Source organism: Entelurus aequoreus, linkage group LG04, assembly GCF_033978785.1.
Source record: "Entelurus aequoreus isolate RoL-2023_Sb linkage group LG04, RoL_Eaeq_v1.1, whole genome shotgun sequence".
Lineage (NCBI taxonomy): Eukaryota > Metazoa > Chordata > Actinopteri > Syngnathiformes > Syngnathidae > Entelurus > Entelurus aequoreus.
This window is the reverse complement of record NC_084734.1, coordinates 33,412,922-33,438,737: the sequence shown is the minus strand read 5'-3', so window position 1 is coordinate 33,438,737 and position 25,816 is coordinate 33,412,922. Positions and strand designations below refer to the sequence as shown.

Here is a 25,816-nt window from a genome sequence, read left to right as displayed (position 1 = left end):
GTCTATTGTTATTTATGAGCATATTAATAAGCACATTATATTTGTATATACTTGGAGCCTATAGGTGACTGCTTTTCTTTATTGAACGTATAGTTACCTCTTGGCAGATGAACTATTTGCAAAAAGATGTTGAAGCACAGTGATAAAGTGAGTTTAGTGAATTTAGAAGAACACGAGTTCAGTTTTTTTGTTTTCGTCGTAGTCTCAAAAATCGTTGAAATTCGAATCGGTATCAACTACTGTAATTCTGTTATAGTAAAAACCTTAATAAAAACGTATCAAAGTGTCCCCCGCACTCTTTGGTTTTTTAGTATGTGAAAAAAGTTTGGACAACCGTTCTCTACTCAGCACCATTGTAGTTGTCATTGTACAGTAAATACACAATTCTACATGCAACTGTTGTATCGGATCTCATTTGATTGTGCAATGGACCTAAAAACAATGAATAATTGTTGCAATTAATGTCTGTGAAATATGTTTAGTTCATTTAGTAAAAGGTGATGTTTGCCTAACCCTTGGGTGCAGCAGACCATGCTCATGAGCACCAGCTCCAGGCACTGGATGGCCAGTTCATCAGGCACAGCAAGGCCTTCGTGGAGATGCTCTTTCATCTGCGTGGCCAAATCGCTGTGATCCTGGGTGTCGAGAACCCGACGCATGACGCCACCAATGGACAGCAGGTCCAAGCCGTACTTCTGAGACAACATCTGCGCGACTTCATCAACATGTAGAGAAATTGATTAGAAAACTAGAGAAGGAAGTTTATGAAAAACTGCAATTCGAAACTCACCGCCAGTTTTCCCTGATTTTGGTGGTCCAATAATGGCCATTTTAACAGGAAGCGTAGGGGAGGGCTTGGTCTGCCTGAGGTACTTTAAAGGGTTGAGCATGAATGTTTGTTGGTTCTTCTTAGACTCTAAAAAGTAGATATACTGATTGAGGAGCACGGGATAGGCGCCATCAAGAGGCCACAGCAAAGGCTGGATGATATCTCTTTCATTATACCGCTGTGTGGAAAAGGACTTAATTTACTCGGAAAATTTCTCAATCCTCAAAATCAAGGTTATTTTGTCTTACCCTAACGGGGTCCAAGCAGCCAAAGGCACTATGAAACTTGTAAGAGTAGAGGAGTAGCTGCTGTGACAAGTTGTACGAAATGGCCAGGCATCTTTGGAAGAGTGACTCCCTGTTGGTGAACAAAGGCTCCACTTTCAGGACGAGTTGACGTCGAACAATCTGTGTCTTACGGGACGCATTTATAGATATCCTCGGAATGTTCAGCTCGGCCACAAGCTCCTAGGTATGGAAAACACACACAAAAGCAAATGTTCTCAAAGACTGAAGTACATGTACTGTAAGGTGAACAGTCACCATCATAAAGCCTTTATAATTTTACAGGCAATGTTTGAAGTAACATTTTAATATGCAAACCCCGTTTCCATATGCGTTGGGAAATTGTGTTGGATGTAAATATAAACGGAATACAATGATTTGCAAATCATTTTCAACCCATATTCAGTGAATATGCTACAAAGACAACATATTTGATGTTCAAACTGATAAATATTATTTTTTGCAAATAATCATTAACTTTAGAATTTGATGCCAGCAACATGTGACAAAGAAGTTAGGAAAGGTGGCAATAAATACTGATAAAGTTGAGGAATGCTCATCAAACACTTATTTGGAACATCCCACAGGTGAACAGGCAAATTGGGAACAGGTGGGTGCCATGATTGGGCATAAAAGTAGATTCCATGAAACGCTCAGTCATTCACAAACAAGGATGGGGCGAGGGTCACCACTTTGTCAACAAATGTGTAAGCAAATTGTTGAACAGTTTAAGAAAAACCTATCTCAACCAGCTATTGCAAGGAATTTAGGGAAATCACCATCTACGCTCCGTAATATCATCAAAGGGTTCAGAGAATCTGGTGAAATCACTGCACGTAAGCAGCTAAGCCCGTGACCTTCGATCCTTCAGGCTGTACTGCATCAACAAGCGACATCAGTGTGTAAAGGATATCACCACATGGGCTCAGGAACACTTCAGAAACCCACTGTCAGTAACTACAGTTGGTCGCTACATCTGTAAGTGCAAGTTAAAACTCTCCTATGCAAGGCGAAAACAGTTTATCAACAACACCCAGAAACGCCGTCGGCTTCGCTGGGCCTGAACTCATCTAAGATGGACTGATACAAAGTGGAAAAGTGTTCTGTGGTCTGACGAGTCCACATTTCAAATTGTTTTTGGAAACTGTGGACGTTGTGTCCTCCGGACCAAAGAGGAAAAGAACCATCCAGATTGTTTTAGGCGCAATGTGTAAAAGCCAGCATCTGTGATGGTATGGGGGTGTGTTAGTGCCCAAGGCATGGGTAACTTACACATCTGTGAAGGCGCCATTAATGCTGAAAGGTACATACAGGTTTTGGAGCAACATATGTTGCCATCCAAGCAACGTTACCATGGACGCCCCTGCTTATCAACGTGGCTTCATAGTAAAAGAGTGTGGGTGCTAGACTGGCCTGCCTGTAGTCCAGACCTATCTCCCATTGAAAATGTGTGGCGCATTATGAAGCCTAAAATACCAAAACGGAGACCCCCGGACTGTTGAACAACTTAAGCTGTACATCAAGCAAGAATGGGAAAGAATTCCACCTGAGAAGCTTAAAAAATGTGTCTCCTCAGTTCCCAAACGTTTACTGAGTGTTGTTAAAAGGAAAGGCCATGTAACACAGTGGTGAACATGCCTTTTCCCAACTACTTTGACACGTGTTGCAGCCATGAAATTCTAAGTTAATTATTATTTGCAAAAAAAATAAATAAAGTTTATGGGTTTGAACATCAAATATCTTGTCTTTGTAGTGCATTCAATTGAATATGGGTTGAAAAGGATTTGCAAATCATTGTATTCCGTTCATATTTACATCTAACACAATTTCCCAACTCATATGGAAACGGGGTTTGTACATATATACATATGTATGTATATACAATAGGGCTGTGAATCTTTGGGCACCACACGATTCGATTATTGGGGGTAACAATTCAATTCAGAATCGATTTCTGTAAGGGTTAATAAAGGATTTCCTAACAGTCTGACACTGGAACTAAAGTGTCTAACTCTTTTATTTTATTGTAAGGATATACTGCATAACCTATTTAACTGCACTAACAATCTAGTTAATCTTACATTAAACCAAATGCCCAGGGGTTTGTCTTTTTTACCAACACAGAAGCAATGTTGTTGGTATCAGTCACGTAGCGCTCTTCGATCTCCATGCTCAGCCTGTCGTCAGTTGCTTCCTCGGTCTCCTCTTCATCCCTGAATTCGTCGTCCCCTTCAAGGGGAAACTCCTCCTCCAAGATAGCCTCGATCTCATCCTCGATGTTTGAGCCTTCCCCGTCCCCGTCCCCGTCCCCGTCCTCGTCTTCGGCCTGACACGAAAAGTTGTTTGTTTAGAGTTTGGAACAAAAAAATGTATTCCTAAAAGGGAAGTAAAGATTTTAGAGAGACTACTGTGTGACCTTACTTTTGCTGTGTTTAGCGAAGAAACGCCTTTCTCCTCCATTAGATCTGCCCTCCTCTTCTCAATGTTGTCTTCCTGTAACAAAGAGAGCCTGATCACGACTTTGCATTACAGTAAATAGCAATAGGACAAATTTGATTGTTAATTTCTTTAAGGGTACATAAGGTATTCAAGGTATTAAATAATAGGCATTTTTGACATCTGGCACCAAAACAACCTGTGAAAAACATGATTTAAGGCTCTCAAACAATTAAAATATAAAATCATGGTTAACTAAAAATGTATCACGATAATAGCAGATGGTTAAATGTTTTCATTATTAGCACGTGTACTGTAAACAAAACATTTTTTTCAAATGACAATTTACAAAAATGACGTGCAGTTGGTGTATCCCTGACAGAATTCTATTTCCGGCTGTAGGACACTTGCATTCAGAGGAGAGGAGCTACACCTCTGTGTTTAGATACCAGTTTTGAGCATTATTAACACAAAATGCGAGTTGTTGCAATCATGGTTTGTTTGATGGTCAAAGATATTGGTAATCTAAAATGTGATATTTCTTCTTGAATAAATCCTGTACATTACATGTTGTACAAGTTAATGGTATTCATATCGCTGCATGACCATGTCTTACCCTTCTCTATTTATTAAGAAAGTGTAATATTCAGCCTGCTAAACATTCTGTAATTGAGGACTATCAACCAGAATAGGTTATGAAAGAGTATACACTATATTTTAGCCTGTCAGGAAATTTCCGCTCCTATATTCCTCAACTGATAAACCAACATTTATTTAGGTAGAAATATCACAGATTGCATTGCAAAACATATTTGATAAGCATGATCGTAAAGTAAGGCAAATTTACATTTCCGTTAGTGCAGTTTGACCGGATGTGACACGTAGCGTTTTTGTTTTGAAGCTGGAAGTCATTGATTTTTTCGAGAAGAGGTGTCTTGACATGTATTGATGACAGACAAGATAAAAAAGTCCCTCTCGACTTTTTGCCTACTGTCTTTCATTTTTGCTGAGCTTGCATCCCATTTTATTGAAGTACCGTATTTTTCGGACTATAAGTCGCAGTTTTTTTCATAGTTTGGCCGGGCTCCAGTGCGATTTATATATGTTTTTTTCCTTCTTTATTATGCATTTTCGGCAGGTGTGACTTATACTCCGAAAAATACGGTAGTTACAGTAACAATCTATGTGTTATGTTATCAACTATTTATTATTAAACTGTGGTATGTGTACCACCAGTGGTACGTGGGTTCTATCTAGTGTAATAATTACTTGATTAAAGTACTTGTTTTATTTTACTACAGTCAAAAACAGTGTTACTGTTCAAAATGTGTGTAAATAAAACTGCCTTGCTTTTAATGAATACTTTGGCCTACTAAGGTACTGTACTGTACTTTTATTTATTTTTTTAAACATGTCCTGTCCAGCCACTAAGGCAAATCATTTTGTCACTGTAGATGCCCATATCTGCTGTACATATATACTTTACAAAATAGAAGTGTGGGATACTTCTTTTGTTGCCTTATTTGTGTCATAGCCTGTTAAACTAGGCTGTGCCCTATATTTAGTTAAAGTTTTCTCTGGTGTTTAGTGCTTTAGTTCCTGTCCTGCGCTTTTATTTTGGTGGTACTTCCTGTGGTGTTGGTGTTTTTCCATAACACCTTTACATTTTTGCTGAGCACTGATACACGCACCTGCTTTCTATTAGTAACTAGCAGTGATGGGCAAGCTACTCGGAAAATGTAGTAGGCTGAGCTACAAGTTACTCTCGATTAAATGTGGCTAAACTACAGGGGAAGCTCTCCCCAGAGAATTTTAGCAAGTTACACTACAAGCTACACAGCAAAAGTAACTTGCTACATCAAAGTTACATTTAACGGCATTTATATCTATGGGCCCACATGTATAATATCAATGTTAATGTAACTGAGAGAGTACAAATGGCCCCAATAAGGGTCCATTACTGTTAACGATCTGTCATTTAGCCATGCAGGGACGCTCTACATCTACCTCTAGGGCTCCCCGCACATCACTGTATGTATCTATTTATTTAGTTTGCCTTTTCTTTGGCCCACCCCTATAATGTTATTCGTTTTCTCTACCTACAGTAAAAAAACAAACATCATCTATCTATATCTTGACAAAAAAAAAACAATGACTTGTGTTACGTGCAGTAAAAAACTCAACTCACCTTAATGTGTATTGCTAAATTTCTGTTCCACGACTTAAATGAGAGAGCAGTTATATTTTGGTATTCACAGTAGACAACTAAAAACTAAAGTTTGGGGCATTTTTTTCTCTAACGGCAAAGATTTGTCTAAATATGGATATGGACACACTTTATTGTGGGTTTCCTGCACGTCATCTTCATCACTAAAGGAAATATCTAATCTGCGGGAGAGAATCCCTCTTCCATTTTCATGTATTTTTATTTTTTATTAATCAGCTTGTAGCTTTGATATAAGATACATAGGTCTAAAAGTAGCTAAGCTACAGGAAAAGCTAATTGTTAAAAAAGTAGCTAAGCTACCGCCAAGCTACTGGAAAATTTAGTTAAGATATGTAGCTTAGCTACATGTAGTTTGTTAATGCCCATCACTGGTAATTAGGACTATTTAAGTTCAGTCTGAGCCATCATTCATTGTCGGCACATTATTCACTATTCATATTATTTCTATGGTGTTGTCAAGTATAAAAGGTACTTTGTGGACGCCGTCTGCTCCACACTCATCGTAAGGCAGACTACATGACTACATGAAAGTCTGCTGACGATCGTCAGTACTACGGATACCATTAACAAAAATTCCTCAAAACAGCCCACTATCTATGATATGGGCTTCTTAAAAATATCATTAACTAATAACAAAACGTTATTAGTTAATGAGGTCATTAGAGACAACAATTTTAACATCATTGGTCTCAGCGAAACCTGGCTAAAGCCAGATGAATTTTTCCCGCTTCATGAGGCACCTCCTCCTAACAATAGGAGTGCACATATTGCCCGTCCCCTTAAAAGGGGTGGAGGGGGCGCACTAATATCCAATGAAAACCTTAACCTTACCCCTAACCTAAGTAATAAATATAAACCATTTGATGTGCTTACTATAAGGTCTGTCAAACCGCTACCTCTCTATCTGGTTGTTATCTATCGCCCCTCTGGGCCTTATTCTGACTTTATCAGTGAATTTTCAGAGTTTGTCGCTGATCTAGTGACGCACGCATAATTATAATGGAGGATTTTAATATACATATGAATACCCTGTCAAACCCTCCGTGTGTGGCGCTCCAGACTATAATCCATAGCTGTGGTTTTACACAAATAATACATTAACCTACACATTGCAACGGAAATACAATAGATCTAGTCCTTGTCTGGGGTGTCACCACCTCCAAAGTTATGGTATGTTCGTAAACTAAAGTAATGTCTGATCATTACCTTATAAAATTTGAAGTTCTGATTAATTGGCAACAGGCCAATAACCACTGCTTTAGCAGCCGCAACATTAATGCTGTCAAAAACTATGACTCTTTCTGGCCTATTGCCTTTGGTAATGGCACCATTCCCAAATGATGTGGGCTAAACAACATGTTTACTTGACCCACTTCCTGGGAAACTTATCAAGGAGCTGTTTGTAATATTAGGACCATCTGTGCTAAGTATTAATAACTTATCACTTTCCTCTGGCACTGTTCTCGTAGCATTAAAAGAAAACGGTTATTCATCCTCTGCTCAAAAGCCCTAACCTCCATCCTGACCTCATGGTAAACTACCGGTCGGTGTCTCACCTTCCTTTTATCTCAAAGATCCTCGAAAAAATTGTTGCACAGCAACTAAATGAAACTTTAGCATCTAACAATCTCTGTGAACCCTTTCAGTCTGGATTCAGGGCAAAACACTCTATGGAGACAGCCCTCGCAAAAGTGACTAATGACCTATTGCTAAATATGGATGCTGATGCGTCATCTATGTTGCTGCTACTTGAGCTTAGTGCTGCTTTCGATACTGTCGATCATAACATTTTATTAGAACGTATCAAAACACGTATTGGTATGTCAGACTTAGCCTTGTCTTGGTTTAACTCTTATCTTACTGACAGGATGCAGTGTGTCTCCCATAACAATGTGACCTCGGGGTATGTTAAGGTAACGTGCGGAGTTCCACAGGGTTCGGTTCTTGGCCCTGCACTCTTCAGCATCTACATGCTGCCGCTAAGTGACATCATACGCAAATACGATGTTAGCTTTCACTGTTATGCTGATGACACCCAACTCTACATGCCCCTAAAGCTGACCAACACGCCGGATTGTAGTCACCTGGAGGCGTGTCTAAATGAAATTAAACAATGGACGTCCAGCATTTTTTTGCATCTTAACGCTAAGAAAACGGAAATGCTGATTATCGGTCCTGCTAAACACCGAAACCTATTTAATAATACCACCTTAACATTTGACAACCAAACAGTTACACAAAGGGACTCGGTAAGGAATCTCTGTATTATCTTCGACCCAACTCTCTCACTTGAGTCACACATTAAGAGTGTTAGTAAAACAGCCTTCTTTCATCTCCGTAATATCGCTAAAATTCCTTCCCATTTTGTCCACCAGCGACGCTGGGATCATTATTCATGCGTTCGTTACGTCTCGTCTCGATTACTGTAACGAATTAATTTCGGGTCTCCCTCTGTCTAGCATTAAAAGATTACAGTTGGTACAAAATGGGGCTGCTAGACTTTTGACAAGAACAAGAACTTTGATCATATTACGCCAATACTGGCTCACCTGCACTGGCTTCCTGTGTTTTACTACTTAGGTATAAAATACTAAACGGTCTAGCTCCGCCATCTGACTCTTCCCCGCTGGCTAAGAGGACACAGGGCTAGTCGACCCACCGCCTTGTCCTCCCTCCACCCTCCCGTGACTTTTCTCGAACGTCTGGAATCCGTTTTTTAGGGGTGCCGGGGGGCATTCTGTCACAGCCTGTTACGCCAGACTGTGCCCTATTTTTAGTTTGAGTTTTCTCTGGTATTTAGTAGTTTAATTCCTGTCTTGCAATTTTATTTTGGTGGTAATTCCTGTGGTGTTGGTGTTTTTCCATAACAGCTTTGCATCTTTCTCTGAGCACTGGTACACACACCTGCTTTCTGTTGGTAATTAAGACTATTTAAGTTGAGTCTGAGCCACTATTATTTGTCGGGAAATTTCCATGGTTATGTCAAGTACAGACTTACTTTCTGGACGGTGCCTGCTCCAAACTCATAGTCAGTGTTTATTTTTTCTGTGTTCCAGCAGTCCATTTTGTTTTCTCTGTAGTCTATCCAGTTTAGTTTTTGCCCCGCCTACCTTCCCTTATGCTGTAACTCTTACTTTTTGTTTATTTCTGTATCAAAAACGTCTTTTCACCTGCACGTTGCCTCCTTGTTTGTCTGCATCTAAAATCCCAACAACTTTCACCGTCTCACACGACACACCCTTGACGATTTGTATTTGACTATATTAAATGGATATATTTAGTGTTTGGCTCAGGAGGGGATAGAAAGAAGAAGAAAAAAAGAAGACAGGGGGATAAGACAGAGAGACAACAAAAAACAACAAAAAAAACATCAGCATATACAATATTTACAAATATGATACCAAAAATTATAACAAAGACCAGTTAATAAAATAGATAATAATGACACAGAAATGTCAATGAACATTATTGCACTTCAAATGGAGCAACAAAAATACCAATAGAAATAACACTATTAGAGCCATTTGAACCCCATCGAGCTCTGAGAACCTCAGGTGGTGGTCTCCTGCTGCGGTCTAGAGTCAGTACCAAACATGGTGAAACTGCGATTCAATTTTATGCTCCTAAAATTTGGAATAGTCTTCCTGAAAATGTGAGACGGGCCTCAAGGTTGGCAATATTCAAATCTAGTCTGAAAACACTTGTATTCAATCGTGTCTTATGACAACTGAAAGTATTTTATCTACAGTATTTGATTGATTTTAATTAACTATGATTTTCTTTATGATGATTAGTGTGCTTTCTGATTTGAATTTGAATTATAAATTGGTATATTTGTTTGCCATATTTAAATTTTCTGTAAATCTTTTTTAATTGCCTTGTGTACGAATTGTGCCCAATAAATAAACTGGCCTTGCCTATTGATAATGAATAATTACTTCTATTATCAACATTGGAATCGCTTCAAATTCAACTATACATGAATGTAATGAATACTTTAATTACAAAATAAAGTAGATAAAGGTGAAGGGGGACAAGGAGGAGCGGAATATATTAACCTTTTACATTGATTTTGGTAAAGATAGGTTACGCTTTAGCAGTGTGCCATGTTTCTACTCAAGACGACACAACGTGAATATATGGTTGATGAAACGTTATTGTATGCATGAATTTATGTTTGTGTATATGTGCACGTGTATACACAGTATGTATGTATGTATGTTTGTACAGTAAAAGTGTGTGTGGATGTACTGTATGTATTGTGTGAGTGTATGTATATGCGTATGTACTTATGTATGTGCAGAACTATGTACAGTCACCCAGAAAACCCAACCCAAAACAGCAGGTGCGGTGCCCAGAAACAAGGGACCAAAGGCAGGCCGGCCAGCGACAGGACCCCCGAGACCGGGCCCACTATGCCGCGTTGCCGAGGACATGGCACACAACCATCCACAAATATACTGTACTTACAAACAAACATACACACACGCACATTGACTGTACAAACATACATACTGTACATACACATGCACATGCTGTATACATACACACACTCATGCTTACAATCACGCCTCATCAAATATTTATTAAGGTTGCACCGCGCTCCTCTTTCTCTGTTCCCGCTTTATTTGTGTTCTTTTGTAATTCAAGTATTCATTAGATTACATTATTGTTGCATTTGAAGCAATCAGAATCAGAAATACTTTATTAATCCCCGAGGGGAAATTAACATTTTCAGCACAATCCCATTCAAGAGCAGACAAACATTACAGGGAGACAGAACAGGATCACTGTTGATAATAGAGATAATTATTATTATTATACATTATCCATCCATTCACTACCGCTTGTCCCTCTCGAGGTCGCGGGGGTGCTGGAGCCCGTAAGGTGGGGTACACCCTGGACAAATATCCACCTCGTTGCAGGGCCAGACAGACAACATGAGCACACTAGGGCCAATCTAGTGTTGCCAATCAACCTATCCCCAGGTGCATGTCTTTGGAGGTGGGAGGAAGCCGGAGTACCCAGGTAGAACATGCAAACTCCACACAGTAAGACCCTGAGCCCGGGGATCGAACCCAGGACCTTCGTATTGTGAGGCACATGCACTAACCCCTGTATCCCCGTGCTACCCTCTATTCCCGGGGATCGAACCCAGGACCTTCGTATTGTGATGCACATGCACTAACCCCTTTTCCCCCGCGCTGCCCTCTATTATACATTATTAATAGTGTTATTTCTATTGGTATTTTTGTTGCGCAATTTGTGGTGTAATTTTAATTGTCATTTCTGTGCTATTACTATCTACTTTATCAAGTGGTTTGTCTTCATCATTTTTGGTATCATATGTATATCGTATTTGCTGATGTAGTTATTTTGTGGTTGTTGTTGTCTCTCTCTGTCTTATCCCCCTCTTGTCCCCACAATTTCCCCCTCCATCTTTATTTCCTTCTTTTTATCCCCTCCTGCTCCGGTCCGGCTGCGCCAAACCCTTAATGTACAGTATCCATTTAAAAAAGTCAAATACATACAATACATGGCAACAGGAGAAATATCCCATAGTTCTCTTTTCTTAAAGCACATATGTACAGCCAAAATGGGTATGCATATCAACACAATAACTAGCCTGAGTGGCTGTACAGAACATACAATTTTTTGTTATATTTTTTTTTATAGTTAACGCGTAAGTATTGTGTTAACTTTGACAGCTCTAGTTTCATTACATAACAACACATGTACAATATATACCTTATTCATGATCTAACCCTTGTTGCTCCGCTACTTGTTCTATGAAGAGTCTCAATCTTTGTTTTAGTAAATATCATTCATTAAGTATCATAGCTGGGGTTTCTTTCTATATTATAGAATACCAGTCAAGTTTTGGACACGATCTAAATAAGAAAAGTGTGTCTAGAACATTTTGACATGTACTAAATATTGCGTAATAGCTGTAGCCTCAAGTGATTGTCCTCCTTGCCAATTTGGATACTAAAAATATATCATTATCAAGAAGTATCATCAATGCCTTTTTATGTAGTCAAAAGATTCTCACTTAGTTTTGCCGAAGAGGTAAGAGCCCTTTTAAGCCAAGAGCTGATCATTGTTATTTTATTTTAATCAATAAACAAGTATAATGTTTTTTCTTCTTTTTAAACCACTGTAGTTTTCCTTGCCAAAATAATATATAATATAATATAATATAACATTGTATTTAAATTTATTACACCCAGTAGCTGATAGTTTTTTTTCAAGAGCCCCATATGCCAGATCTGGTGGGGCTCTGCCTCTCCTACCCCCACTGTAATAATGAAGCATCAACACTGGTTGAGGTTGTACCCGAGAGTTACCTGACCATGATGATTGTTTGATCGGAATCAATGGAGTGTTTTTCTGTGTGTATGTGGTGCAATGTGGTGGTGGTTTCAAATAGCAGGCATCAGCAGGAAGTAAGGTACGGTAATAGCATTGATAATCAGTGTTGGGTTAATTACTGAAAACCAGTAACTAGTTACAGTTACTAGTTACTTTATTTCAAAAGTAACTCAGTTACTAACTCAGTTACTTACACCAAAAAGTAATGCGTTACTGTGAAAAGTAACTATTTAGTTACTTCTTCTACTTTTTTTTTTTAAGCTCCCATTAATGCCCTTTTAGCCTTCATTTAAATACTGTTATTGCACTGGAGAATAATACAATGCGTTGATCAACTTGACATGCATTTGCATCACTGAACTCTGCTAAGCAATGTGGTCTACACACAACACACAAAGACAAAGATATGTTTCAAAGGGCCAATCTATTTCAGGCCAGAACAAATTGACAAAACTATTTTAAATAGCTGCAACATAACATACATAAGTAACAAACAGCATAATAACACTAACACTAACACTAACACTAACACTAACACTAACACTAACACTAACCACGTTAAACCCAGATTCCGAACTAACAAAGGTCTTAACTCCTTCTCTGTCTATGCCACATCAATATGGAATGCACTCCCAACAGGTGTAAAATAAAGGGCATCTCTATCCTCCTTCAAAACCACACTAAAAGAACACCTTCAGTCAACTACAACCCTAAACTAACACCCTCCCTTCCACATAATACCTCTTCGGATTGTAAATAATCAAATGTAGACACTTTTTCTTATACTTTCTGATCTCTCTCTCTATGTCCACTACTTGCTGTACATGTCCTACCAAGTCAGTCCTACACTGTTCCAATGTCCATTTCTCTGATGATGCAATTGTTGATGCTGATTGTTGATGACTGAAGTGTTGATACCAACTAAACCCAACCCCCCCCCCCTCCATATCCCACACCCCGGATTGTAAATAATGTAAATAATTCAATGTATATACTCTGATGATTATCTTGTGTGATGACTGTATTATGATGATAGCATATATTTGATAGTATATATCTGTATCATGAATCAATTTAAGTGGACCCCGACTTAAACAAGTTGAAAAACTTATTGGGGTGTTACCATTTAGTGGTCAATTGTACGGAATATGTACTGTACTGTGCAATCTACTAATAAAAGTTTCAATCAATCAATCAATCAACAACATAGCTGTAAACCTGGCTTCACCTAGGAAGGCACATGTGACATACACAAAGCCTAACCAGGCAGATTTGAGTTGTTGTTTTGGGCAATAGACGGGATCTTTGATCCAAGACACAACTTACATTTAACTAAAATGTTATTTTCTTTGTGCTCGACAAAAGAAAAGAAGTGAGAATATCTCATATTTGCCAACCCTCCCGAATTTCAGTGCCTCTCCCCGGGACAACCATTCTCCCGAATTTCTCTTGATTTCCAGCCGGACTTAAGGCACGCCCCCTCCAGGTCCGTGCAGACCTGAGTGAGGACAGCCTGTCGTCACGTCCGCTTGGCCAACCAAAAAGTAACCACAGAACACTATACACGTATACCGTATAGTCGTATAGTGTTCTGTGGTTACTTTTTGGTTGGCCAACGGTTTACGTTGTATTGCGCATCCCCCTCCCCTCCCCTTCCCACACCCAGACACACACAGGGAGCAGAGGAAGATTCAGAAGCATGTCACTCCAGCGCTGTAATAAAACACACTCAGATCTTCTGTTTCTAGCCGATACTACATAAAAAATAACGTAAAATAACGCAGTAACGCATCATGTAGTAACGGTAACTGAGTTACTGAATATAAAAAAAACGCGTTAGATTACTAGTTACCGCCGAAACTAACGGCGTTACAGTAACGCGTTACTTTGTAACGCGTTAGTCCCAACACTGTTGATAATAACGAGTGGGGCCCAGGGAGCTTCTTCTGTTCAAAGTAAAATTAACATGCATTTTGGGGTTGTGATAATGACTAGTTTGCTGTAAACTGACTATCGATGGAATGTTATTTAGTCTTTAGTACTCACTGTTTTTATTAGTGCCCATTTTCAGTTTTACAAAGTAAAGGGTATTTCTTGACTTACATCCTGCCAGTCCCGACAACATGTTCCTTTAAGGATGCAATGATGGAAGATTTTCATGTTTAGCTAGCTGTATAGCAGAAAATCACATTGCCTGTAACAACTTTTTGTGAGGACAGAAATGGTAAATGGGTTATACTTGTATAGCGCTTTTCTACCTTCAAGGTACTCAAAGCGCTTTGACACTATTTCCACATTCACCCATTCATACACACATTCACACTCTGATGGCGGGAGCTGCCATGCAAGGCCCTAACCACGACCCATCAGGAGCAAGGGTGAAGTGTCTTTCTCAAGGACACAACGGACATGACGAGGTTGGTAGAAGGTGGGGATCGAACCAGCAACCATCAGGTTGCTGGCACGGCCACTCTCCCAACCGCGCCACGCCGTCCCCTTAAATATATTTTCTGGCATTGTTGTTGCTGACTTACTCGAGTCTTGCGGTTCATTTCACGTAGGACGTCGAGCAAAGCTTCTCGCCGATCGCAGTGCTCCTTCCACCTCTGCCAAAATTTTGGCAGCAGACGCGTCTGAATGTCAGACACCTCCGCCGTCAAGGTGACCACAACATCGGGGAAAAGCTGATACTGCAACACGTGGTGCACTTCCTCAGTGTTAAGAGGGAAACCCTCGAGAATAAAACCTGTAGACCTGTAAAAAAACACAACTTGATTATTGCCAACACCCTAAACTATAACTTAAAGCAGGGGTCTCCAACCTTTTTTCTTGTGAGAGCTACTTTTAGAAAATGAAAATGGCCGAGAGCTACATCTTTTGGAAACATTTATTTTCATAGCCATGGCTGCTCCAGGCTAAATTGGGGTCCTAAGCAGAATTTTATTTAGAGGCCTCCTTTTCCCCGTTACAATTTTTTTCTACATTTAGAACTCTTCCTTGTAGTCTACATAACATGTAATGGTGGTTCTTTGGTTAAAATTCGCATAAATTATTAATTTTTTTTACAGACTGTTTTCAAGCTGCTTTCCGTCTGTCTCTTCAGGGTGCGTCGTTTTGTGGAGGGTCTTAATTAAGTGGCTCCACTGTACAGCATCATGTTTTAGTTTTTAGCCCTTCCATAGCGAATCTACTGACAGAAATATGGTAGAACTATATGCTACACATTTTCGGGACTTATGCGGATCCTAAATACACAAAAACAGGTACCAACAGGTAAGAAAAGTTGGTTTTGCATAATAAGTCCCCAATAATGTGAAACGATTTTTATACTTTCTTTTAAAATCAAACTTGATTTTAATTTGACTAGTGTTTTGTACAAAAAAAAAGTTTAATAACATTAAAACACACTTTTATAAACCTTCCAAAATCAACTTTAATCAGGATTTTAATCCAGTATCTCTGCCTTACAAGACAAGCACTATGCGCCATAGGAGCCAGTGTGACTGTCAGGGGGGCAATTTTACGACTATATTCTTGTCAGCGACGGAGCAGGAAGCAGCCAAGAAATTGTTTTCATTAAAATTCAATATGAAGTGCACTGTCATTTATAAATCGAGATTTTACATGCAATTTGTACGCAAAACAGTGCCCCCCACAAATGAACGACTTTTTGAACGGATATACATTAAGTGAACCTTGACAACCAATTCCCAATTACTTTCTTCTACAGTACCATTGTCCGAATTAATATTTAATTGTTTATATAAAAGAGCCGTTCAAAATATTTGATTGTTCGGCCAACTTATAGCAGCTGTGTTAGATGGCTGAGCATAATAAAAGCCTCTGGAAAGGGTATGTGAACACTACCACAATGTCTACCATTCGGAAAGGCAAGGGGAGCTACCAGCGAGCATGGGTTGGAGACCCCTGACTTAGAGAATTTGTGTGTTTTCTATGTAGTTACATGAAAGGCTCCGTTTTCCAATATGGATTAAGGACCTTTTCTAGTACATGTTGACTCAATGGAATGCCATCCACCAAATAGGCTTTGATACTGATTTCCTCCTCAGCCAGTTCCCCATCCTGCAAAAACGACTAAAACAAGGAGGCAATCAGTTTATATTAGGACTGTCAACATTAACGCGGTAATGCATGTGATCGATAAGAAAAAATTTTTGCGTAAATAAAAAATTAATGAAGATTAATCACACTTTTTGTTTTGACTGCATCTTAACCCGTTACATTAACCATTGTTACACGGTCAGTGATCAGGCCACATGCCAGTGCGAAGATTAGGAATGAGAGTCAGAGCGGTGTGCTCTGCGGCCAATTCCGCTTCAAAACCCAGTCCGACGTAACTTTAGATACAACTAAGGTAAACTATTGGATTTTGCATCAACAAACTTGCTTATCATCAGCGCACATCAAATAAAAAAGATTAAAGATTAAGATTAAAGTACCAATGATTGTCACACACACACTAGATGTGGTGAAATTTGTCCTCTGCATTTGACCCATCCCCTTGGGGAGCAGTGGGCAGCAGCGGCGCTGCGCCCGGGAATCATTTTGGTGATTTAACCCCCAACTCCAACCCTTGATGCTGAGTGCCAAGCAGGGAGGTAATGGGTCCCATTTTTATAGTACCATCTTAAAACAAAACATGTACTTGAGGATGCTACAATGACAACAACAAGCAGAGGACAACCAACAACGTTTGCTTTTTTTTCCTTTATCACTGACTATTACTCACTGCAGACTTTATGAGAGCCAACAAACATGATAAAACATCACTTACTGTACAAGGTCTGCTGGTATTACAATGCCGACCGCTAGGATGTTCATATTTTCCCATTTAGATGAAAATGTCTCATAATCCTCGCAAAAAAAAGAGGTGGGGTGGGGGAAGGATGGGGGGGCGGGGGGTGTGTGATGCTTTTTGTGGTGTTCTCGCCAGTTTCAGGTCTGAAACGGCTGTCAGAGTGTCACAATTTGTCGGATTATATTCTCAGCCATGTACTTTTCAGGTGAGAGGCATGATTTATGATCTAAAATAAACTTACAGGGAGCAAGGAAGCGAGGAAGCAGCAGACCACTTGATGATGTAATGAAAACATAGGCACACAAACTTGTGATGATGGCGCCACTATAAATAGTTTGTCTGCGTTAGTGCTTATAATAACAATATCACTAATACTTGGTTAATATTCAAGTCACGAAATGTAAATTGAGTATTGTTGGCGCTTATTGAATGGTTATTTATCGGATTGTATGGACGGAAAAAGGTAGCTCCCATTGGTTCTGCAGTAAGCACACTTTTATTTACTTTTATTTAATATTTAGAAAGCATTAAAAAAAATCCCTGCCGTCATGTCTTTCATAATGATTGTGAACGATAGGCAGTTCCTCTTCAAAACCACAGGTTTATTACTAAAAGTGTAGTTTTTTGTTTTGTTTTTTTAATTTTTATTTGTAGTTCTGGTTTGTGTAAATACATATTTGATATGGTTGTACCAATATAGTCCGTACCCTAAGTACTCTCCATGAGGATACACACTCAATCCAGTACAGCAGGTGGGGGTATGCACCTATAACGACCTGCCATACAATGAAGAAGAGGAAGAAAACCGTGCCTTATTTTAAATGTGTGGGCATTTTCCTGTGTTTGATGATTTCTTTCCGGTCTAGCGCTCTTTTTTTTTTTTTTTTTTTCCTGTTTTATTTTTTCCTCCTGAAGCAACTTGACTCCTGCCTCATAGTGCTGTTAGGTCCAAATGAGTTGAGTTAACAATCATCAGCCTATTTAAGACAGCTTTGTGTTTTAAATAGCGCTCGAAAATTGATGACGGCTGTGGCACGCTGTTCTTTCTTTTCACGCCTCAATATAAGTATAGTCTTGTTTTGAGTTTCTGTATAGTCTTTTTGTGCGCTACTAACTGCACTAGTGTCCTTTTTTTACGTGCACATCCCTGCACGAGAGTGTTTGTTTAGTATTTGACTACTGGTGTTATTAAATATTATTTTACCTGAGAACAACCAGGAAATATCTGGTGGCTCCGTCCCAAACATTTCTGTAGGTGAGCTGCCACAGCATGTAAGTATATTGCAACAGATAACTTAATACATTTAACTGAAATAAAATGAAACAAGAACTGCTAAAAATGCCAGCAAGACAATTACATAATCATGTAAATTAGGCCTGTTGAGATGAGTGCCGAGCTCATCCACTCTGTCACAGTCATGCATATCACCACAGGTGATCCGTCATACAAACTACCTTGGAGTGGCACAATTATAACACGGATAAACGAACTGTACTGCACAAACAAGGGCAGCAAGTTGCAACTACTGGCTGATGCTGAATTTATTTTGCTTACTGGAGACCATTGCACCTCAGGAAATAATCACAACTAGCTTTGTACAAAAAAGAGATCAGCACTGTCATCTGAAAATGTAAAATAAGCATGTTTGTTTAAGCACCTGGTTAAAGGAAGAGTAAGTGCAGATGTAAATGGAGCACTATGTTAACTTGTTTATGGGTGTGTTCATTATATTCTCTTAGTGTACATCCTTACCTTGTTTACTATTATATTGCAAAGACTTTCAAAATGTGCACTTAATTTTTTACTATACAGTCACCAAGTTTTGTCACCAGTTCAGTAAAACATTAAAAAAAAAACGTTCCTGTACGACATTCTGAGAATAAAATTAGACGTGACCAATTACTGGGGTCTTTTCTTAAGCAAATATTACCTATGCAAGCAGGTGTGAAGCACTTGTGATTAATCATCATTAAAATTCAAGAGTGTGATTACTTTGTTTAAAAAAAAATCATCTGACAGTCCTGTATGATAAGAAGCAAACTAACCTCGTTGGTGGTCTCAACATCCTCCTCCCCAAGAGCTTCTTTGATGGTAGCCTTCAAGGCATCGAGGTGCTCCTCTGTCGACTCGTCTGCGTTAACAGCCCGCTCCTTCGTCTTTGCCACAAGGAGCATTTGAAGCTGCTCCCTGAACTGGACATGAAAGAGGCCCAGTTTTTTGGCAAGCCACTCACCTTGAGTGGTCTTGCCCGACCCTCTGCAACCGAGCAAAAAGATCCGTAGGGCAGGGGGCTAAAAGGAAATAGAGAAAAGTTTCAGATATAAAGTGGTACCTCAGTCTAAGAATACCCTGACTTAAGAGTGTTTTGCTATAAGAGCTGTCCCTCAGCTAATTGTTACACTTGAAGTTCCATGCAGAAATTTCAGTTACAAGTATCCCACCATTAGTTAGCATAGCAAATGCCACAGTGAACCCCGTAAGATCCGCCGGAAACATCTGGGGCCTCATGTATGCAAAAGTGGCGCACAACGCCCTATTTAATTTAGGTTTTTGTTTGTACTATGCAGCTTTATCATGGAGGCACCCCATTTACTGCACATTTATCTTATCATGCTTGGGGTACCGAATTCCGTACCGAAATCCATCCGGTCCTACCGGGCCCCAATTCACATAAACATCGATGCCATCTTACAGTACAGCATGATACTTTGCACTTCGGTAGTTGGCGATTACTCCAGCAGCACTGAGAGCGGCCTCAGCCAAACTACCTCTAGGTAATGTTGCAATTATCAATGCCAACAAAGTAATTGACTTAAAAAATGCTGCTACGTAAGTAAAGTAAGGCTCCACTTTTCCAAAAATGTAGGAGCTTGATGCTAATATACATTGGCCTTGCTATTAGCATTAAAAACTTTACATGGCGATTTCCACACTTCTAAATTTGACAATGAAAACTACAACTAAGACCCTGTCTACATTAAGCCGGATAACTCATTCAACAAATAATTATTAGACTAATAATTATTAGGACAGAGTAAAACAGCTTGCACTGAGCCTAGTCTATAAAATCCGCTACACCTCCCTGATACCGAAGTACATGTCAAACTACTTCCTTAACGTAAATGACCGCCATAACCACAACACCAGGGGGAGCTCCACTAACCACGTTAAACCCAGATTCCGAACTAACAAAGGTCTTAACTCATTCTCTTTCTATGCCACAACAATGTGGAATGCGCTCCCAACAGGTATAAAAGAAAGGACATCTTTATCCTCCTTCAAAACCGCAATAAAAGTTCACCTCCAGGCAGCTACAACCCTAAACTAACACCCTCCCCGGATTGCTACTAATCAAATGTAAACAATCAAATGCAGATACTTTTTCTTATGCCTTCTGATCTCTCTCTCTCTCTCTCTCTCTCTCTCTCTCTCTCTCTCTCTCTCTCTCTCTCTCTCTCTCTCTCTCTCTCTCTCTCTCTCTCTCTCCACTACTTGCTGTCCATATCCTACCCCTCACCCCCTCCACACCCCTGATTGTAAATAATGTAAATAATTCTATGTGATTATCTTGTGTGATGACTGTATTATGATGATAGTATATATCTGATAGTATATATTTGTATCATGAATCAATTTAAGTGGACCCCGACTTAAACAAGTTGAAAAACTTATTTGGGTGTTACCATTTAGTGGTCAATTGTACGGAATATGTACTTCCCTGTGCAACCTACTAATAAAAGTCTCAATCAATCAATCAATTTAGCCTAAGCCCCGTTTCGGCCACACTAAACCATCGTTTAAGGTTCCCCTCCTTGGATAATTCTTTACACGGGGAAGTCTATTTCTTGAATCTCCGGCTCTTAGCTTTGTATGGACTCATTGATCGTTTACAAACTGAGTTTGGAGAGGAAAAAGAAAGACCGCGCCCCACACAGGAAGTGGCACCAGAAAGACTGCGCCACAGCCAGCTTCATAACAGACGCTTATGGAAATCACACATGAATACTTTAAAAGAAGGAAACGCGTGATTGCAGCTATTTGGGATACAACACATCTCAGACGGCAACACAGCACTTGAGCGACGGTTTTGGATAAGGCTTGGAAGAACAGCATCCTGGTGGGATATGTTTTGTCAACGAGTGTGTTGTGCCAGAGGAACGGCAAGAGAACTTTCGAATGTCCAGGTCAGCTGTAATTCTACTTTGCGAACAACTTTGTCCATTTGTCTAAGAGGAGACAAAGAGAATGTGGGCTCCCGTGGACGAGGGAAAACAGCGAATGAATTTGGACTGGCAAAGCAGATTATCAGTTATTGTCCGCGATGTATGTCGAGCGATTACTCAACGTCTAGTTTTGTACTCCATAACTATTGTGAAGCCATGAAGTGGTTGCAGCCGTCAAGTACGACCGCCAATTTCAGCCTGCAAGCACAGTGTCCTGACCAGATATCTAGATCCCTAGATTGATTGTCGTAAAATGTTCTTTATAACATTGTTTACATTCACACGTATATTAAAGATATGTTTCATGTATGATGGCTCAGGTGTGATTCACTACAATAGGGCCAGTCTAACAGCTGCTAATGGTGAGGCAAGCAAGGTTTACTGTTAAGAGAAATGTGGCAATATGCTACATTGAAACACAGGGTAAGAATACACTTCCAGATCAGAGGTAACTATGATGCACGCATTTTTTTTGCGCATGCTTACTAGGTTGCGTTGCGCCGGCGTACGGAGGGGGTCGTAAACGATGGCATTGTGTGTTTGAGGACAAGAATAAGGTTAGGTGGGATTTACCCTGGATAACCTTAGGGGCTTCGTGTAGAAGGGGCCTAAATGCACGTTACAATCAAACAGCTGGTGTGTAATAAGTACACTACTTACAGTATTAACTGTTGTATTAACTATTTGAGGGAAGAAATATAATGGTAACGGACGACAGTAGTGAGAAAAATAATTGACGTTGATTTGAGACAGAAGTGTTTTGAGTTAAGAGTGCCGTCACAGAACCAATTAAATGTGTAAGTTGAGTTACAGTGGAACCTCAATTCACAATTGCCTTCATTTCGATCCTTTTCTGTTTACAAATGTTTACATCGCGCCAAATATGTCTCTGTGTGCGGTCATTTTTCGGAGGCTATGTCTTGTTTACATCTTGTACACACAGGCACGGCCATTTCGAAGAAGTTGGATGGCTAGCTGCACTTTTGACGAGTTTATTTCCACTATTGTCGTACCTTGCGCCGGTTAGAGCTGTGTCAGCCTGTCTTAGAGATCACTTTGTATTATCAGAAACACTTGAAATGTGTCCAAACTCTCACAGTCTTGCTGTACAGTACTAGCATTTCAGTCACATTTACGACTAGAAATAGGGTGTGTGAATCCATCCATCCATTTTCTACCGCTTGTCCCTAAAAATAAAATGGAGCACAGGTGCGAATACAAATTTTTACCCATCTGTGTACAAACAGACAAGTGATTGATGTGCAAGTGTCACTACTTTTACTTCGATGTCCCTCCTTCTACTTCCTGGCAGGCTCACACACTCAAAGTCTTCAAACACGGACGAAACAACGTCTAGTTGGAGGAACTGGTCAGTCAAAGACCAAAATAAAAATATCACCTTAAAACCTGACACATGGGATGAGTAAAAAAAATACAATCGCCCCTTAGGAGCCCAGTCTGGAGTGGGAAAAAAACTTGATAGCAAAGCAAATATGCATATTACAACATACAACTCGAGATTTGCAACAGAAGAGATGGAGTGGGGGCTACGGAGGCAGGCTGCTGCTATTCAAGCGCTGCCCAGCTGTCTCATCACCCCTAAGGCATTCAAGGGTCGAAGGCGTGGGACTTTTGTTCGAGGCTAGCACCAATTTTTCATGTTAACATTGATTTATTATTGGGAACTATGCTTCACTTTACATTAATTTCGGTTTGCAAACCTTGTTGAAGAAAAAAAAATTAAGTTTGTGAATCAAGGTTCCACTGTACTTCTGTAATCACTTTTAATCTAATTTTGAATGTACCTTTAACAACTCAGTGCGTGCGACAAACTCCTCTGGATTCAGAATGAAGTCTTCCCTGGCTTCCACGCTGGAGAAATAGTAGACCTTCTCTCGATACCTGGCGGCTATCTCATCTATACTGGGCATCAGCGTATTTTGCCTCTGCAGTACCACTGGACAGAAATGATAGGTTTCACCAAAGGCTCTCTTGGGTGTTACGTCCCCTGAGGATTCCGACTGTTCAAGAAAGCAGGGGGAAAATGGTAACATTAGACTTGGCCATTGAAGAAAAATATAGCTTAATATATTGTATTTCATTAGTTCTGTAAGAAAATTACGAGATTAAAGTCTCCTACAATTAAATTTTTTTGGATTACTAATTTAAGACACTTTTTTAGCATAATTGAACTGATAAATTTAGAAAAATGTTCAGCGATGTTACAAAAAATTTGAAACAAATCTGTTTTATACGCATCTTTATAAAATGTCCTGCAATCGAATATTTTAAATTAGTGTAATTCTTCGAACAATAAACAAAGCTACTTATGCCTTCACAATGAAAGGATGCATTTTCACTGACTTCTCCTTCATCCTCCTCCTCATCTGTATCCTTGGAAAAGCTGTCTTCGTCATCATCATCCAGGTTTGCCATGGCTTCGATATCCTCCGTCTCCTCATCCAGGTCCACTGCTGAAAATTCTCTGGGCAAAAACTTGAAAGGTTCTGCAGAACATTGGGTTTTTATGTTTAGGAAGACAGAAATCCTTCGAAAACAATCAGTGTAAAATTGTAGATATTATAATGTAACTCTGGCCCTTGAATGACATAATTTCAGTTCAAACTTGAATTTTTACAGCAGATTTTTAAAAACACTAAAGCCACCAGTCATATAAAAGAACCTTGACTCATGGTTTTCCCTTAGGTGTTTAAAGGGGAACTGCACTTTTTTGAAACACATGACGACGAATGTAAATATTTTTTTATCCATCCATCTTCTTCCGCTTATCCAGAGTCGAGTCGCGGGGGCAGCAGACTAAGCAGGAAAGCCCAGACTTCCCTCTCCCCAGCCACTTCGTCCAGCTCTTCCCGGGGGATCCCGAGGCGTTCCCAGGCCAGTTGGGAGACATAGTCTTCCCAACGTGTCCTGGGTCTTCCCTGTGGCCTCCTACCGGTCGGACGTGCCTGAAACACCTCCCTAGGGAGGCGTTCGGGTGGCATCCTGACCAGATGCCCGAACCACCTCATCTGGCTCCTGTCAATGTGGAGGAGCTGCGGCTTTACTTTGAGCTCCTCCCGGATGGCAGAGCTTCTCACCCTATGTCTAAGGGAGAGCCCCGCCACCCGGCGGAGGAAACTCATTTTGGCCGCTTGTACTCATGATCTTGTCCTTTTGGTCATAACCCAAAGCTCATGACCATAGGTGAGGATGGGAACGTAGATCGACCGGTAAATTGAGAGCTTTGCCTTCTGGCTCAGCTCCTTCTTCACCACAACGGATCGATATAGCGTCCGCATTACTGAGAGCGCCACACCGATCCGCCTGTCGATCTCACGATCCACTCTTCCCTCACTCATGAACAAGACTCCGAGGTACTTGAACTCCTCCACTTGGGGCAGGGTCTCCTCCCCAACCCGGTGATGGTATTTCACCCTTTTCCGGGCGAGAACCATGGACTCGGACTTGGAAGTGCTGATTCTCATCCCAGTCGCTTCACACTCGGCTGGGAACCGATCCAGTGAGACCTGAAGATCCTGGCCAGATGAAGCCATCAGAACCACATCATCTGCAAAAAGCAGAGACCTAATCCTGTAGCCACAAAACCGGATCCCCTCAACCCCCTGACTGCGCCTAGAAATTCTGTCCATTAAAGTTATGAACAGAATCGGTGACAAAGGGCAGCCCTGGCAGAGTCCAACCCTCACTGGAAACGTGTCCGGGCTGTGCCTGGCCGGGCCCCATGGGGCCTGGCTCCAGAGGGCGGCTCCAGAGGGCAGCTCCAGAGGGCAGCTCCAGAGGGCGGCTCCAGAGGGCGGCCCCAGAGGGCGGCCCCGGTGACCTGCGTCTGGGCGAGGGAAAACTGAGTCTCGGTTGTTGTATTTCCATAGAAGTCTTCGAGCTGCTCTTTGTCTGATCCTTCACCTAGGACCTGTTTGTCTTGGGAGACCCTAACAGGGGTCATAGAAGCCCCCGGACAACATAGCTCCTAGGATAATTGGGACACGCAAACTCCTCTATCACGATAAGGTGGCAGCTCAGAGAGGAGTATATTTTTTTTAATGCATTCTAAATATTGAATACATGTAAATAAAAGTCTGCTTACAGTGGAGCCAATGGAAAATCCTCTATTCCGCCCATAAAATCCAATAAATAACCATTCAATAATCGCCAACGATACTCCTTTTACATTTTGTGATTTGAATATTTACCAAGTATTAGTGATGTTGTTATTATCAGCGCCAAAGCAGACAAACTATTTATAGCGGCGAGGTTATCACTACCATGTGTCCCTATGTTTACATCATCGTGTGGTCTACTGCTTCCTAGCGTCCTTGCTCCCTGTAAATTTATTGTAGATCATAAATCATGCATCTCACCTGGACAAAAGAAGTCTGAGTAGGTATTCCGACAAGTTGGTACACTTTGACAGCCATTTAAGACCCGAAAATGGCCAGCATGACACAAAAAGACGCTTGGTCCCCGCCCTCCCCCCACTCAGATTCTTCGTGATAATTATGAGACATTCTTCACCTAAATGGGAGTATATGAACATCCAAGCAGTCAGCATCCTAATGACAGCAGACATTGTACAGTAAGTGATGTTTTATTATGTGTGTTGGCTC

At 40.4% G+C, this 25,816-nt stretch overlaps 1 protein-coding gene across 4 annotated transcripts in view; it reads right to left on the bottom strand.

The window, feature by feature from the left end:
- LOC133648489 (adenylate kinase 9-like) overlaps positions 1-25,816 on the bottom strand; it is a 46,504-nt gene that overhangs the window by 9,631 nt on the left and 11,057 nt on the right. For all 4 annotated transcript variants that reach the window (XM_062044647.1, XM_062044648.1, XM_062044650.1 and 1 more), the window contains exons 17-26: positions 23,556-23,698; positions 22,997-23,212; positions 19,014-19,259; positions 16,113-16,243; positions 14,683-14,902; positions 3,535-3,606; positions 3,230-3,439; positions 1,078-1,296; positions 791-1,007; positions 514-715 (exon numbers count right to left, since the gene is read on the bottom strand). In XM_062044647.1, coding sequence (XP_061900631.1) covers positions 514-715; positions 791-1,007; positions 1,078-1,296; positions 3,230-3,439; positions 3,535-3,606; positions 14,683-14,902; positions 16,113-16,243; positions 19,014-19,259; positions 22,997-23,212; positions 23,556-23,698 — 1,876 coding nt within the window. The remainder of the gene's footprint in view (positions 1-513; positions 716-790; positions 1,008-1,077; positions 1,297-3,229; positions 3,440-3,534; positions 3,607-14,682; positions 14,903-16,112; positions 16,244-19,013; positions 19,260-22,996; positions 23,213-23,555; positions 23,699-25,816) is intronic.